Genomic DNA, 15,411 nt, shown 5'->3' with positions numbered 1-15,411 from the left:
TGAGGGAGTCCAAGGAAATAGGGGGCCCCAAGCTGGGAAACACTAGAACCTCTCTACGGTCCCACTTCACAGGAACAGGACAACATCCGAGCAGCAGCTATGGCACTGTTTGGGGATCTGGTGGCAACGATGACAGGCAGTGTGCTGAGTGGCCTGCGGACCCAAGTGTGCCAGAGTATGGTGCCTTTGCTCCTGCACCTGAAAGACCAGTGTCCAGCTGTTGTCACGGTCAGTGCCAACCTGCAAGCCTTTCACCTTGGGCAAAGGGACAGGGCAGCCAGCTCAGGTTGCCTAAGGGTGGGATAGAGGATAGTGGCGGCAGAGTCTGGCCACCCGCAGGGCTCTCCACATTACTGTCCCCTTCCATGCCCTTCCTGTACTTGGCCAGCCAGACCTGTGGGTCTACCATCCACAGCAGAGCATGGTGGAATACAGACACACAGTGTACCCGCTGATAACACTGGCAGTGCCTTCTTTACCCTGCTCTACTCTCTGGACATAATGTCCATTCCCTGTCATAGCAGGAGGAGGCAATAGCAGCCAGATAAGAGAGAGCTGGGTACCTCCCTGTCTTCCACAGGGCACTGTGACCCTAAGGTAGGAACAACTTCCCAGACTCCAGCACAGCAGGCTACTGAGGTGTTCATTGCAGCTGTGGTCTTGGGGAGTGGACACCCCCAGGCACTGGGTGACCCCACCTATGGCTGTCTCCGCAGCAGGCCAAGTTCACTTTCTACCGCTGTGCTGTGTTGCTCCGTTGGCAGCCACGGCACACCCTGTTCTGCACGCTGGCCTGGGAGACCGGCCTCAGCGCCCGCCATTTCCTCTGGACCTGCCTGGTGAGAGACCAGGGTACAGGGTCAGTAGTGGGGGGGGGGGGCTGAGATAGCTGAACCCCCATAGACTGCCCTTACCAGGGAAGTAAGGTTGGCAGGGGTCGAGGTCAACAGTCTCTGAGGCCCTTGGCAGTGACATGCAAACTCTCCTCTGGCCAGATGACCCACAGCCAAGAAGAGTTCAGCATCCACTTGTCACAGGCCATCAACTATCTGCACAGCCATGACCACCACATCAAGACGTGGGCAGCTCTTTTTATAGGTGGGCAGCCTGAGCCAGGCTTGGAGTCTTTACTCACCCCTGCCCACCCACCAGCAAAGAAAAATGGGGGGGTGAGAAGGAGGGCCTGGGGCTGAACAGCCTCCATGCAGCACCCGTGGCTCTCTCTCTCTCTATCTTGCACAGGGTACACCACCTGCTACCAACCCAGGGCCGTGTCACAGATGGTAAATGACACAGACAGCAAGCTGCTATTCTCCAGTAAGCATCCCATACCCTGGCCCTGTCTCTATACCCGCCCCCCCCCCCCCAGCTCCCTGCAGCACGGTGGCACAGACAGGAACCCAGGCCCTCTGAGCAGACCCCACCCCACCAGGGCACTCCATGCTGGCCAACGGATGGAAAGCACCCTCTTAGCCTCCTACCTAGTTGGAACTGGAGTGGCGGGCTGGAGGGGTTGCTCCCAGGCCAGGGTCACCTCTGACTTGTCCTTTCTCTCCTGAAGCTTTTAAAGACCTCAAAAAAGACCCAGAACCCGGCATCCGGGAATTTGCCACCAGACAGCTGTCATTCCTTCGGGAGGTGTCAGCCAGACCCAAGTAGTGACTTTGAGCCATCCTCCCTACCTCTACCCTCCCCAAAACAGCCCTGCCCCTAACCCTATCCACAGAGCTTGGTTGTATAACATTTTTCCATTTGAAAGAAAAATCTAGACTCAACAGAAAAGTGTGAGAGCTGTTTGCTTCCTGCCTGCCACCTGAGGGCCCTCTCCTGTGGCCAAGCCAAGCCCTTAGACTTGGGGACACATACGGGGACAGACAAGGAGGGGCAGGGCAGAGACAAAATGCAAGACCTCTGGTAGACTCCACAAATGACAGCTCAGGAACAGGATCAACTGCAAGCAGCCAGTTGTCATAGGGTCCAGGCCACAGTGCCCACAGCTGAGCAAGCCTTGCAGTGGGAGTTGGGGCCCAAGAATAAAGTCACCAGCATCCCTAGGTGAGAGGTCTGCAGGGGCTGTGGAGCAGGTGGTCAGGGCATCTCTACTCTAGGGCACAGTCCTCCTCCAGCAGGGCCCACCAGCCAGACCCAGATGAAGCCCAGTGGTAGGCCCCTCAAATGTGCAAGAGTTCAGAAGAGGGTACCTGACTTGTTGAGAGCATCCCCCGCCCAAACCCTTCTAAGGCAAAGCCCTTCCCCCTGAGCTTCAGTGACTATTTAAGAAATGGCAGACAGGACCCGTGGGTACAGTGTAGGGAACCACACCACAGCCTGCATTTCTCAGGATCCACGAAACCTACCAGCTTCACCAAAGCACCCCCTAGCTAGCCCTCCCACGCAAGACCCTTCACACTATACCCCCCTGGCTTTACTGAGTCTGTGCTGGTGTAGACCCTGCACGCCCTTACAGGGTCTGCAAGGGCCTGAGGATCATGTCCATAATTGGTGTCAGTGCCATAAGATAGATGCCACATCTACACTGACACATACAGCCAGCCCTGTCCCTTATGGTCTCCTTTCCTCAGCTAAGGGAAGAGTCAGCCCACTGCTCAGAACCTGTGAGCTGGATGATGTCACCCAAGCCTACCTACACTCTCAGACCTACCTATACCTCACACCACTCTGCTGCCCTGACCCTGTCCTCCTCCTCTGAGCAGTGGAGGTCATTTCCTAGGCCAGTGGCCACTGTGGCCAAAACTCGGCACCCCCCTCATTTGTTGCATGGGGATTTGAGGGTGGAGGGCACTGAAAGTTCCAAGTGACCCCCGCTCTGTCCCACAGAGGTGACTCAGCCTCATCTTCTAACGTCCGAACCCCCAAACTGTCACCAGTCCAAGTTGTCGCTAGCAGGCACTGTGTGTGAAGAACTTGCAGAAACAAGGCAGGGCGCAAAGCACTACATGGCCACCAGAGGGCAATAGGGAAGCACACAGCGGCAGCAGCAACAACAATACACAGAACAGAAGAGGCGGGGACCACAGCCTGCCAGGATCCACACCCCATTTCGCGGCTCTGCACCACTCTTCACACATATCCACAGCTCCTGATTTATTGCCTTGAGAGTCCAGAGCACCTGGTAACAAAGGTGCTGAAAAAAGGTTAGGGTGAGGGCAGCGCCCGCTGAGGCACTGGGCCCAGTGGTTAAAAACACCCACCTGCAATACACAGGCCAGGGAGAAGGCCTGGGCAGGGGGTGGAAGGGTCAGACGGGACTGGCAGAAGGTCCAGGGACAGCCTCAAGAAGACAGTCGTGGGCACAGACAGGGACAGAGCTGGAACACACACAGCCATTGGACTCCTTAGACACAGATGCCAAGAGGCACAGGAGTACAGGGTGTACAGGGCCAGGACCTAAGCTACATGACGCAGCATCTGGTCTTGTGCGTGTGTGGGTCTTTGAACCGCAGTCTCTGCTTAGGCCGGTACTTCTCCAGGTAGGTGAGCTGCTTGCTGTTGATAGCCCCACGGCGCTTCCTGCAGACAAGGACAGGCAGAGAGGGTCAGAAAGCCTGGCTTGGACACCTTGCCTGCCTCAGGGTGCTCCAGACCCTGGAGGCCAGTATGGCTGAAGCAAGCCCTTTCTTGTCTTTATCTGTGTTGCCTTGAGTGGACGGACTCACAGGAGGTAGGCTAAGCTGGGCCTCTGGGAGAAACCTGGGAGGCCTGGGCTGCGTGAAGGCTGGGGGTGGGGTGCATCTCACCCTAGCCAACCAGCACCTCCTCAGCGCTATCCCAAGGTACAGAGAAACCGCATGCATGTGTGTTTCCTGTAGCTCTATCAATCTAAATACCCCAGGCTCCCCTGAGGACACCTGCAGGCTAATAGACCCCACATCACTATGGCCATACAGGACCTGCCCCAGGGAGAAAAGAGATGATCATGCCTATTTCAGGTAGCACAAAGGTGTCCACATATCCACAGTGGCTATGTCAATGTCACACACGCGCGCGCACTCACACACCACAGGCTAGGGGTGCAGCATTAATTGTGTAGTCCTTGCCCAGAAGATGCGGAAGATGGGGGTCGTGCAGGAAGGGTTACTGTACCATAAGGCAAGACTGCCCTGGGAGCATCCAGGGAGGGCAGAAAGAGAGGGGAACTTCACAAGGAACCACTACATAAGTGAAAGGTGAGGGACAAGGAGAGGCTGTGAGGGACAAGGAATGACAGCCTAGGCCCCACCCAGCTGCCAAGACCCACCACAGACCCCTAAGCGCCTGCCCACACACGCTGGCCACTCACTGTCGGATGAACTGGATAGCATCCTCATATTTCATCCCGCTCTCGATGAGGGCGAGCGCCACAAGCACGGGAGCCCTGTGGGAACAAGCAGACCTGAGGTTATCTGAGACCCTGCGACCCCTTTCTTATCCCTCCCTCGTGCTACCTTACAGAGACACGGGGCATGAGGGACTGACCACCCTCACCACCACCACCACCCCAACTCCCTCAGCTGCCCATGGAGGGGCACAGACTCCAGAAAGCCTGTCTGCTCTAGTCTGGCTCCCTCTGCCCCCTCCTGTGCAACCTGAGGGGATACAGATGACCTCTCTGTGCCTAAGCAGCTAGAAAAAACGAGCCGATGAGCATACTAGCTGCTGAGTCCGCCCTCTAGCCCTCCTGCAATGAGGCAGGGGTGCTCCCCTGACTGGCCCATTCCCATCTATGTCAAGCCAGGATCAGACCTGGACAACCAGCATGTCTTTGTGGCAGCTCTTTTTCTGCATGAGGCGCAGTGACCGGATCAGAGCGGGAAGCCCTCCCTGCCAGGCTGTGAAAGTCCTTGCCTGAGAAAACCCCTGGTTGCCCCACATCCAAACGCACAAAGCAATAAAGTTAGACCATAGGAACACAAGCTGAGCTCCCAGCCACCACAGGGCTGTGAGCCCCACCAAGCGTCACTTACCTTCCCAGGCCTGCCACACAGTGCACAGCCACGCAGCTGCCTGGGTCATTGTAGAACTTGGCCTTCAGCAGGCTCAGCCAGTCCTCCACCACCTTTCCAGGAGGGGGTGCCCCGTCATCAAAGGGCCAGTCCTGCAGAGAAAGAGGCCTGAGGAGCTGCCCTGGAGGTGGTAGCTTTCCTTCCCCCTGGCTCTTGGAGCTCTCGGTGGGAGGGCGAGGCTAGCCCACATGGAGAAGGCTCCAACCTAGGGCATGGTGTTGGGAAGACAGAGATGGGACCCAAGTTCTTCCTTCCTCTACAAACTGCCAGGCAGTGGGTATGTGTTGGAGGGTGGTCTGATGTATTTTGATGTTAATTACTGCTTTCAGTCTGTGACCCACCTTTTACTTAATAAAAAGCCATCCCACTTGGGCAGGGCAGAGGAGATAGGTGGAGCTAGGAGAGAGGAATTCTGGGAAGAAGAAGGACCGCCACGAGAGAGGAGGAAGGAGACCTGAGGAGAGGAGAGGAAGGCTGCTATGGGTTAGATGGAGAAGACATGGCCGGTGTGGATGGAGAATCCGGCTCAGATGAGAAATGTTGACAAGTGTTTGAGATTATAGATGGGAGGTAACTTGATAAAAAGTTATTAGAAACAGGTGACATAGGATTGAGGCAGGGATCCCATGCCTGCCCTACTATGGGAGGTAGTTTAAAGGATTGATATCTGCCCTGCTCCAGGTTAACTAAGGCTATTTTAAAATATAACACAGGTCTGTGTCTTGATTGATTAATCACCGAGCCTACTGATAATACATGTAACTTATAAACAATAGATATGAGACCCCATCGGCACAGGGGTCGTTGCCTAGGGTCACTCTGGTACTGAGGACAGGGCACTGGGGCCTCAGGGCAGTCAGCCAGGTCTGCTCTGCACTGGGAAGAAAGGCCTTGTTCCAGGAAACTGCAACAGGCCAGGCTAGAGGTGGCCCCCTGTGGCTGGCTCTCCTCTGACCCTCTGGAGCACTATGACCAAGCTGTCCCTTAGCTGAGAACCCCCAGGGTTGAGAAGCCAAGGAAACAGCAGCTAGGATCCCTACCCATGGCCTCTGCACGGGGTCTCCTGGGACCTGCTGCTGCCAGGAGACAGGCTCCCACACGACGGGCCACAAGAAGCTGAGGAGAGGCCCTGGGAGCCCTGGAGGAGCCAGGCAGGCACCTTCTGAGCCCCACCTCTTCTCTCCAAGAGGGTCTCCATGGGCCGTCATGGTCTCCAGGGCTGCCAGGGCTCAAGCCTCAACCCACAGTGCCAAATACAGCAAGTGGGGAATCGGCACAGCTAGGGGAATGCCAGTCGCCAGGTGAGCCCTCCTGCCTCTTGCTGTGGCCTCAGAGAATGCCTGACTCTCATCAATTGCTCCAAAAAGGAACCACACTGAGGCTACAAGCTGCAGATGGACTTGGAGCACCTGGTAGGACCCACATGCCCCAACAAAGACAAGCCAAATGCTTAGATGCTATGACCAAAAGCACCAAGTGTGTGCAACCTCACCTCAGGGCTAGTCTGAAGAAATGGGTACAGTGGAGATGACTATTTTCAGTGTCATCTGTCCTACACACCAATGTAGGCACAGGTAGCCCAGGGTGTATCAGGTGACAGCAGAGGCCCCAGCTTCCCAGGGAAGAGGGCCAAATCTACTGCCCAGACCTTGCTTGTGGTAGCCATAGTGCCCAGAGCCACACACGCCCCTCACCACAACAGTGATGCCATCCTTCTCCAGGGGGGTCTTGTCATAGGTCACTTCGCACACACGTACCACAGTGGTAGCCCCGTACTTCTTCAGGTCCTGGGATGGGCGGAGGGAAAGACAGCGTAGTTCAGAAGGCAGAAGTGGGCTCCAGCCCAGGGTTCTGCCCATGCCTGAGTCGCCACAGGTCTGCCCCTCTGGAACTCCTAAACAGAATGGTGTCCCCTCAAGCTGCCTCCCCTGAGACAAGTGGGCTTCATAAGTCAGCAAATGGCCTTGGATGCTTAGTGGCTAGCAGGGTAGCTTCTACTGGTGCTCCAGGTAGCCTGTCCCTGTCCCACCTCTGTGACTCAACCCCCCCCCACCTATCCCTCACACCCCTGCAGCATCGAGAACAAAGGGTCTGAGCAGCCAAACCTGGCAAAGCCACTCAGTCCCCAGCAGGGGGACCTAGGCCTCAGCTTCCTTGCCTGTGCACAGCCCTCCCTTCCTGGGCTGCATGGGTGGGTTCCACAAAGTTCCTTGGGAGTCTCCAGCAAGCAGACCTCAGGAGTTGGAACCTGAGTCAGCTGAGTGGCACCTCTCAAACACCACCAGGGGAAGCCCCAGAGAAAAGTTCACTCAGCTACCAGCCAACATGGAGTATTTATACTCACAGTCACGGGCAGGCACAACCCCCACCTACCTGCTCCCAGAGGGTATTTTGGGAATTGTGAGGAATGACTGGGCCTTGCTGGCCATGTGATGGGAGCGCCAGACACAGCAAGACCAAGACCCAACTATTCTGTGAGTGCAAGAAAAATGAGGGCGTGTCCACCTCAGAGACCACAGGGTCCTTGCTGAGTCTACCAAGGAGAACGCCACCATTAGCTCAGGACTCAGTGTCCCAACCATGCTCACACTCTGATCTCTCACCCTAGTTGTATACTAAGCCTTAATTTTGGTCATGAAGCCTTCACCCTGGTCACAAGCTGAGCTCTCATTCTGGTCATACACTGAGCCCTGATCCTCCTCATACCCTGACTCTTTTTTTTTTTTTTTTTTGGTTTTTTGGTTTTTTGAGACAGGGTCTCTCTGTCTTAGCCTTGGCTGTCCTGGACTCACTTTGTAGACCAGGCTGGCCTTGAACTCACAGCGATCTGCCTGCCTCTGCCTCCCAAGTTTCGTTTTGGTTTTTTTTATTTGTTTTGTTTTTGGATTTTTGAGACAGGGTTTCTCTGTGTAGCCTTGGCTGTCCTGGACTCGCTTTGTAGACCAGGCTGGCCTTGAATTCACAGCAATCCGCCTGCCTCTGCCTCCTGAGTGCTGGGATTAAAGGTGTGCACCATTGCGCCCGCATCATACCCTGACTCTTACTAAGCCCTAACCCTCCTCACACCTTGGCCTTCATCTTGATCCTGGTCACTAAGCCCCTCACCCTGGTCACTCACTGAGCCCTTGTCCTGGTCACTCACAGTACTTTTATTTTCTAGTCTCTCATCAGGCCCTGCTGTCATCTCAAAGTTCTCAGCTGTGAGAGGGGCACGCTTCCCTGGCAGAACACCCAGCTATGTGTCCAGGGCCCAGGTTCCCTGACTTAGGGTGCCTGTTGCCTTCATGCAGTCTTTCCTGTTTTGATGCCCACACACCCATGGGACTTAGCTCATGCCACAGAGAAGAGGAGTAAGAACCTACAGCCACCAAACACTGTTCCACGAACTGCCCGGCACACAGCTGCAGGCTCTGCAAGCAGCTCCAGGTCTGCAGCAAGGATCCCTGCACAGGATCCCCACTGAGGCCAGGCTGACAGCACCCCAGCTCTATTCACCACACAGGCTCTGGGAAAAAATAAATACCTGGGTGGGGGTGTAAAGAGGTTGGCTACAGACATCTGGAGATTCTCTGTATGTCACCTCTCCAGACTGCAGTGGTCACTCTCCTTTCCCTAATGCTTCCTGGCACCTGAGCTTGTGGGCTGGACTAGCCATGAGGTAGCTCTCTGGCCCATCTTCCATCTGCCTGTCTCCAAGCCATTTCCCCACAAGTCCTTGCCTCATCAGCCACTTTCTTGCTCAGTCTGCAGAGGCCAAGGTCACCCAGGTCTGGACAATCAAAGCCCAGGCAATGTCCAGTGTCCACAAGTCTGAATGCCACCAGCCCTCCAGGAAAGCCAGCAGGCCATCAGCATCCATCACACCCTGAGCCACGCAGGACACCCACCGTGACTTGAAGACCCACTCACCTCGATGAAAGTGTTGAGGGTGGCATTGCTGGGGTTGTGTGTGATGAGGAAGCGCATGTTTCGGTAGCTCACCTCCACAGGCGCGGGCCTGTTCATGCGGGCCATGCCTCCTCCAGGGGCCCAGAGAGGACCAGCCAGCAGGGGCTGCACGGGGGGTCCCCCAGCCCCCCACACCAAGTCCAGTGAGATCCCCGTGCTTGTCCAGAAAAAGAAAAAAAAAAGACTTCTTAAAACCTCGCCCCCACACCCCGCACAAATATTGTGCAAATACTTGGGGGAAGCGAGAGGAAGCTGCCTGGTAGTGGTGGTGGTGGTGGACAACTCCAAAAACACCCAATTCTAAAAAAGAAAAGGAAAAGAAACAAACACCTCCTCTTCTAGCAAGATGGGTAGCTCCAAAGTCCTGTCCCTCAGAGTGGACTAGTTACAGGGAGGCAAAAAATAAAAATAACAACAACCAAAAAAAAAAAAAACTGAGCAAAGAGAACTTCAAGTTGGTGACTCTGGCCACGGAGCAGTGTCCTCTATGGGGCCGTCGCTGTGGACACCCTGTCTGCATGGATGAAGAGAGGAGAGTCCCCTTTTTGCTCAGAGCTGGGCCCCAGCACTCAGGACCAAAGGGGAAATGAACTTGGACTCAAAGCAACTCTGGCGGCCCTGGGCCGTGGTGGGCAGGCAGCCTCTGATCTGGGCGTCTGTCACGTTACCCCATCAGGGAACGGCAAGTCCTGGAGAGGGGCAGCGGGCTCAGGCAGCAGTGCTGGCCTCTGGCCGGGCAGCAGAGGCCATTGGGAGACAAGGGCAATGGTGAGGGCCAGAGGGGCACGGGCCTCCTCAGGTCAGCGGCAGCACCCACGATGTTGGGAACGGCAGTAGTCAGAGCTGCCCTCCTGGGGCTCCTCCATCAATCGCACACTGGTCTTCAGAAGGCACAGTCTACGGGAGGGAAGAAAGAAACGGGAAGTCCTCCTCGGGCCTCAGATTCTCCCTGGGAGAACACAGAAGAACAGACTGCTCCTGCCAGGGCTGCCCCAGGCCCCTGAGGTGACAGGAGAGCTACGCTCAGCCACCAAGATAGGGTGACGAGGGTATCAGGGCTCACCCCAGAAGCATGTACGCACACCCCACAAATAGAGTACATCTACAGCAACGGAAGCCAAGTCACGGAGCCTGGTCCGCCATCTCACCATGAAGAGCAGTGGTCCTTCTCTTGGGACTGCTGGCCACCACACAAAATAAAGCTCAGATCGTTCTGCAAGGGCAGGTTTCAGGGACAATGGGTACTGCCAGGGGGACAGGGGGCAAGTGGCCTCAATTGCTGCCCACCTCCCTTCCTGGCTTCCTGAAAAACTCCACCCACAACCACCACTGACCGGGGCTTGCCAGGCACTAGAGGTAAACAAGATATTCTGCCTTGCAAAAGACCACAGGCCAAAGGGCCAGCTGCCAGGCTCATGCCAAGGAGGTGACAGCACAGGTGGCCAGGAAGGGGGTCACACCCTGGGGAAGGACACTACTGGAGGGCATCAGCCTCAGTCCTTTCATACCATTTTCTCCTCTCCAAATCTACTACCTGCAAGGGACCAAAAGAACAGCTAGCTCCCTGCCACCCCCTGGAGGGCCTGGGAGAACTTAACTTGGGCATATTCACTGGCCTCTCTGGACCTGGTTCCCACCTATACAGCAACGGTTAAACAAGATGTCACCACAGTGCCTTGGGCTATGACCCAGTGGTTAGCAGAGCCTGAGCCCCCCACTCCCTGAGCCCAGGACTCAGCCCATACCTCACCCAGCATTCCTCTTTCCAAAGGAAGGCCCCTCCTCAACCCCATCTGGAAGAGTTCTGCCCATACCTCTTACCTCCCTGCCTCTGCCCCAGCTGCCCCACTTCTCCCAGCTGCCCCACTTCTCCCAGCTGCCCACCAAGCAAACCAAGCCCCTGGAGCCTCAGCCTGGCTGCAGGGAGGCCCCAGCATAGGACCCCTGGACTCCGGTCGCCCTGTTCAAGGCTCAGCTGTGCCAGGCAGCGCCAAGTCCTCACTCACCACCTTCTAATACCTGGGAACAGCTCACCACTCTACCCCGAGTCAGTGTCACAGCTCGCAGCTAGTCCTTGCCACCATTCTGGCAAGGGCAAGATGGAGGGGAACCTTGGAGCGGGGGTGGAGGGATCCAAAAGGAGTCCTGTGCCCGCTTTAGTAGGCCAGGGTCTCAACCCCTGTGTGTGCAGAGCCCAGTGTGAGCAAGGAGAGCCTTCCCTCGTGCTATGACACAAACAGCTGGGTCTCCTGGGAGAGCCATCCCATGTGTGCGCACTGCAATGCCCTCGTGTGCATACAGAAGAAAGGAAGAAAAGGCTCCAGGAAGCCAGAAGACACCGGTGGACTCCTGCAGAGCCTGCTGCACCTATCGGCTACAGCAGGAGGAGGAGGGGTGCTATAAGACTCTGGGGGCAACAGGCATGGCCTAGTTCTGCTCCCCATAGTTACAGACCCGCTGTCTGATCAAAGGAAGCTTGAACCACCTATAGCGCTCCCCCCAGGCCTGTGGGGATGGAGGCCAGGGGTCCAGGTGTAGGTGTCACCAGGCTGGACGGCATAATACCTGCACAGTCCACTGTAATCTGGGCCACACTCCTAAGAGAGGAGAGAGGAGCATGCCCACAGCATGCCTCAGTCACCTTTACCCAGGCTCAACCACATGGTGGCTGCCCTCCCCCCACCCCGTCCTGCCCCAAAAGGAGAGTTTCTCTGTGTAACAGCCCTGACTCCTGAATCTCACTCTGTAGACCAGGCTGGACTTGAACTCACAGAGATCCACCAGCCTCTGCCCCCCAGTGCTAGGATTAAAGGCATGAGCCACAATGTCCAGCTTGACACAACACTTCTGTGGGACTGAGAAGCCCAGGGAAAAAGGGGTGTCCACCAGAGCTCTACCTCAAAGGTCCCTACTGCAGTCTAGCACGCCTGACCCGAGGCTTGTGGGCCTATCAGACACCTACACCCCTATCCCGGAAGCTCTAGGTGTGAGCAGAAGCAGAGCTCACCTTGCCTCATCATTGTGGGTCCGGGAACTCGGTCAAGCCACCATGTCCTCACCACCCCTCATGCTTACAGACCCTACTAAGACCTGTACCCTTCCTCTAGCTGGCCCTTCTCCCAGCCTCCTCTAGAACTTATCCTAAGCTCTCAGCTGCTCCCAGAACCCACATGTTTTTCAAGACCCATTTTTGTCCCTGTTTGCCAGATGAGGACATGGGCCAAAGGGGCGTGGAAGGTCCTTCTCTGGACTTTGGCCAACCACGGCCGTCCAGCGACGCAGGTTTTCTCAACAATCGAGCCTAATAACCGGGAACACTTGAACCCCAGGGAAAAAGAAGACACAGAGGTTCACAGAGGCCCCACCCTTGAGTGATGGAGTGGGAGTGCATCTAGTTTCAGAAAGGACCTAAATGGGACCCTGTGTAACACGCAGAACCAGAGGTCGCAATTCAGAACTCTGTGCTGTCAAGACAGGTATGGCTGTCTTGTGGATGGGCTGGGGACCTCCAAGGACTCCTGGTGAGGTGTGGTGAGGGTGCACAGCTCCCCGACCTCAGCGGGGTTTCCCACCCAGCCCGCCAGGGAACCGCCATCCCGTGCAGGGCCCATCTCAGTAGGGTTAGGGTTCGGGATTGTCCTCAAGGCCGGGTCCCCGCCGCCCGCAGCCCGGCTCACCCGCGCCCGCAGGCGTGCGGCTGCCTCCAAGCGCCGGCCGGCCGGGCCGGGACCCGCGCGCGCGCGCCGCCCTCCGCAGCGGCGCCGGCTCCGGGCGGATGCAGGGCGCCGGCGGCCCGTCTATTTATAGCGCCCAGCGTCACGTGGGGGGCGGTGACCGGAGGGCGACCCGACTCACAGTGGCTCCCGCACCTGCTGCCTAAAGATAGCGCGCGGGCAGAGCAAACAAAGGCGCGGCCAGCAGAGGAAGAGGAAGGAGGAAGGGGGAGGACCACAGCGAACCCGCCAGCCATCCCCTCTGCATCCTGCCGGGCAGGAGACTTCCCTCTGCAGAAGGGCCACCGGACTGGAGGAAACCTCCCCCCCCCCCACCAGCTCTCCAGTTTCGTATGCATTTACTGAGCAGCTACTGTGTGCCGGGTACCACTAGCCCTCACTTCACCTTAAGAGCCACCACTCCTAGCCTACAGCTGAGGATACTAAGGTACTGAAATTTGGCACACTCGAGCCACACAGGAGCCGGGAGCTTATCTCTAACGCAACTGACACCTACCCAGCTCTCCTGAAGCCTTCCAGGGCACTCCCTAAGAGAATCTTCTTCTGGGCTCCACTGCCCTGCCGGGACAGAGTCCTGGCTCTGTCCTGGGATAGCCCAGGCAGGAGCCCTATGCTCTCCAGCCCAAGAACGGAAGCAGACGTCAATCCACACCTGCCCCAGTGGCTGCATCGCCCTGGGAGCCTTCTGGAAGCAGGGCTTGTTGAGCTCCGGCTCACAGAGTCCCCAGAGGCCTTGCCTTGCTGGGAACCCAGCTTCAAGCCTGGCTCCCAGACAGAGGGCTGGCCCTGCAATCAGTGGTTGGTGCTGGGGAGAGAAATGGGCCCTGAAAGCTGGACTTGGTCCAGTAGAGGGCATGGCCCACCCCATACTCCCAGAAAGCAATCCCATTAAGCCAGCCTTGCACAGCAGAGCCTGCCACCCAGTACTCTTGCCTGGCCCAGGTAAGTAAGGCTGATAATGTCCAGACTAGAGGGTCCCATTGGAGCCCCATCCTGGCTAACCCCAGAAAGCCAGGCAGCCATATGAGATCCCCAGAATATATCACCCTTATTTTTGTTTGTTTTTTGTTTTGTTTTGTTTTTTTGAGACAGGATTTCTCTGTGTAGCCTTGACTGTTCCAGACTCTCTTTGTAAACCAGGCTAGTCTCGAACTCAGAGAGATCTACCTGCCTTTGCCTCCCAGAGTGCTAGGATTACAGGTGTGCACCACCACACCCAGCTATATGCCACCCTTATACGCCTGGCACAATAACTGCCCTGATGCTGCCTGCCAGTCCTGTGATCTCACCCGTCCCATCCTGAACACAGACCCTGTACCCTCTCTCCAAGGCACCAGCATCCAGCAACTCAGAGAAACTGAGTAGATTGTCCAAGTCACCCAGCCAGGAAGCTGGATCATGCTTGGAGATTTGGCCACCCCCAGAGATTCTGCTGGTCCCAGGTGGCTAGGAGAAGGCGCATCAAAACAAGAGTTTGTTAGTGACAGTCCCAGCGATTTCTGAGATGCTATACCAGCCAGGGCTGCAAACAAGGCTCCAAGTGGCCCCACTCCTGTGCTCACTGGAGCCTCTAGTTAGGCCTGGGGGCACCTGCTAAAGCTGGCAGGTCCCCAAGCCTTTCAGAGAAATCTATATATAACACATCCAGAGCTTTCTTGGCACCCTCCCAGAGCGCCCATATCTGGGGCCAGGAGGGGAGACCCTAGCAGGCTCCACCCACACCAGTCCCTAGGAAGCTTTCCAAAGCTCTTGTATCCCTGTGCCCCACAGTTCCAAGGATGCAACCCTTCACAAAACAGGTCTCCTAACCCCATGCTGCCTCTACCCCCACCCCCTTGGCCATGTACCAATTCCCAGGGAAGGTATCCCTAATGGGAGAGGGAGCCTAGCACTCTGATACACACACACACACACACACCTCCCACCCGGGCCTGGCACCAAGAAGCTCCCACTTGTTTATGGAAGGAACAAATGACCCGGCGTTCTAGGCAGAGGTCCAGATTGGGGAGCTATCCAGAACCTATCACGAGACCTCAGCCCTCGAGGTCTGGGAGAGCCTCAGAGGAGGGGACACCCAGAGGAACTGCATGCCTTCCCAGAGGGAGCCGCTATGTCACCTGCCCCTTTGCCTCCTGCTTTGGGGGGTTTCCCCAATTCAGTCCCCAAAGGGCTGTGTGGAACCATGCACAGGATGGGGACCACAGGAGAGCCTTGGGTAACAGGCGCTCTGGATGGCAGGGTGGGCAGGGAAGGGGTCCCAGAGGAGGTGACCCAAGAAAGAAGTGGACACATTCCTGGTGCCTGCATTGACCATTTGCTCTGATGCCCCGTGCCACCTGGGACCAGTGCTGGCCCCTGCTGAGCCTAAGGCCACCTCTATAAATGGACTCACTGCTAGAGAGGCAAGCCACCTTCCAAGCTGGTGCCAGCACCCTGCATGTCATGGGCTGTGACCTGGAAACAGACCTGTGCAGAGCAGACCTGGGTTTCCAGAGGGCAGACATTTGTTGTTCCCAGCAAGGCTCAGTCTGAATAGTGCCCTGTGATCTGGCGACCCAGGCTCCTGTTCTCTGAGGTCACCCTCATGCCAGGCACCAGCTCCACCTGCAGCACTGAAGACCAAAGGCTACTGTCACTTCTGCAGGCTGGCAGCACACAGTGGGTCCAGGTAATCGTGCATGTGGTCCACCAGATATCATAGGTTTTGAAACTTGCAACCTTTGACC

General features: G+C 56.6%; 2 protein-coding genes and 1 long non-coding RNA gene across 4 annotated transcripts in view; 1 reads left to right on the top strand and 2 right to left on the bottom strand.

The window, feature by feature from the left end:
- The window catches only part of LOC127201821 (maestro heat-like repeat family member 5), a 65,865-nt gene extending 64,101 nt beyond the window's left edge, over nt 1-1,764 (top strand). The window contains exons 27-31 of the mRNA XM_051160525.1: nt 73-228; nt 717-839; nt 996-1,098; nt 1,243-1,317; nt 1,562-1,764. Coding sequence (XP_051016482.1) covers nt 73-228; nt 717-839; nt 996-1,098; nt 1,243-1,317; nt 1,562-1,659 — 555 coding nt within the window. The 3' untranslated portion in view covers nt 1,660-1,764. The remainder of the gene's footprint in view (nt 1-72; nt 229-716; nt 840-995; nt 1,099-1,242; nt 1,318-1,561) is intronic.
- The window catches only part of Ptp4a3 (protein tyrosine phosphatase 4A3), a 759,824-nt gene extending 750,620 nt beyond the window's left edge, over nt 1-9,204 (bottom strand). The window contains exons 1-5 of one of the 2 annotated variants that reach the window (XM_051159722.1): nt 8,913-9,204; nt 6,698-6,790; nt 4,965-5,095; nt 4,301-4,375; nt 3,410-3,531 (exon numbers count right to left, since the gene is read on the bottom strand). In XM_051159722.1, the coding sequence (XP_051015679.1) occupies nt 3,414-3,531; nt 4,301-4,375; nt 4,965-5,095; nt 6,698-6,790; nt 8,913-9,017 (522 nt within the window). In that variant the 5' untranslated portion in view covers nt 9,018-9,204 and the 3' untranslated portion in view covers nt 3,410-3,413. Of the gene's footprint in view, nt 1-3,092; nt 3,532-4,300; nt 4,376-4,964; nt 5,096-6,697; nt 6,791-8,912 lie in introns of those variants that run through there. The other variant, XM_051159721.1, reaches the window with a different exon arrangement.
- Nucleotides 9,205-9,214: 10 nt separating this feature from the next.
- LOC127201278 (uncharacterized) lies at nt 9,215-12,933 on the bottom strand. The gene is made up of 2 exons (XR_007832188.1): nt 12,629-12,933; nt 9,215-9,848 (listed from the first exon to the last, which is right to left on the bottom strand). It is a non-coding gene; the product is annotated as an uncharacterized LOC127201278 (long non-coding RNA).
- Nucleotides 12,934-15,411: the final 2,478 nt, after the last annotated feature.

Source organism: Acomys russatus, chromosome 17 (genome assembly GCF_903995435.1).
Source record: "Acomys russatus chromosome 17, mAcoRus1.1, whole genome shotgun sequence".
Taxonomy (NCBI): Eukaryota; Metazoa; Chordata; class Mammalia; order Rodentia; family Muridae; genus Acomys; species Acomys russatus.
Note: the sequence above shows the minus strand (reverse complement) of the source record. Positions and strands in the feature narration are given on the sequence as shown.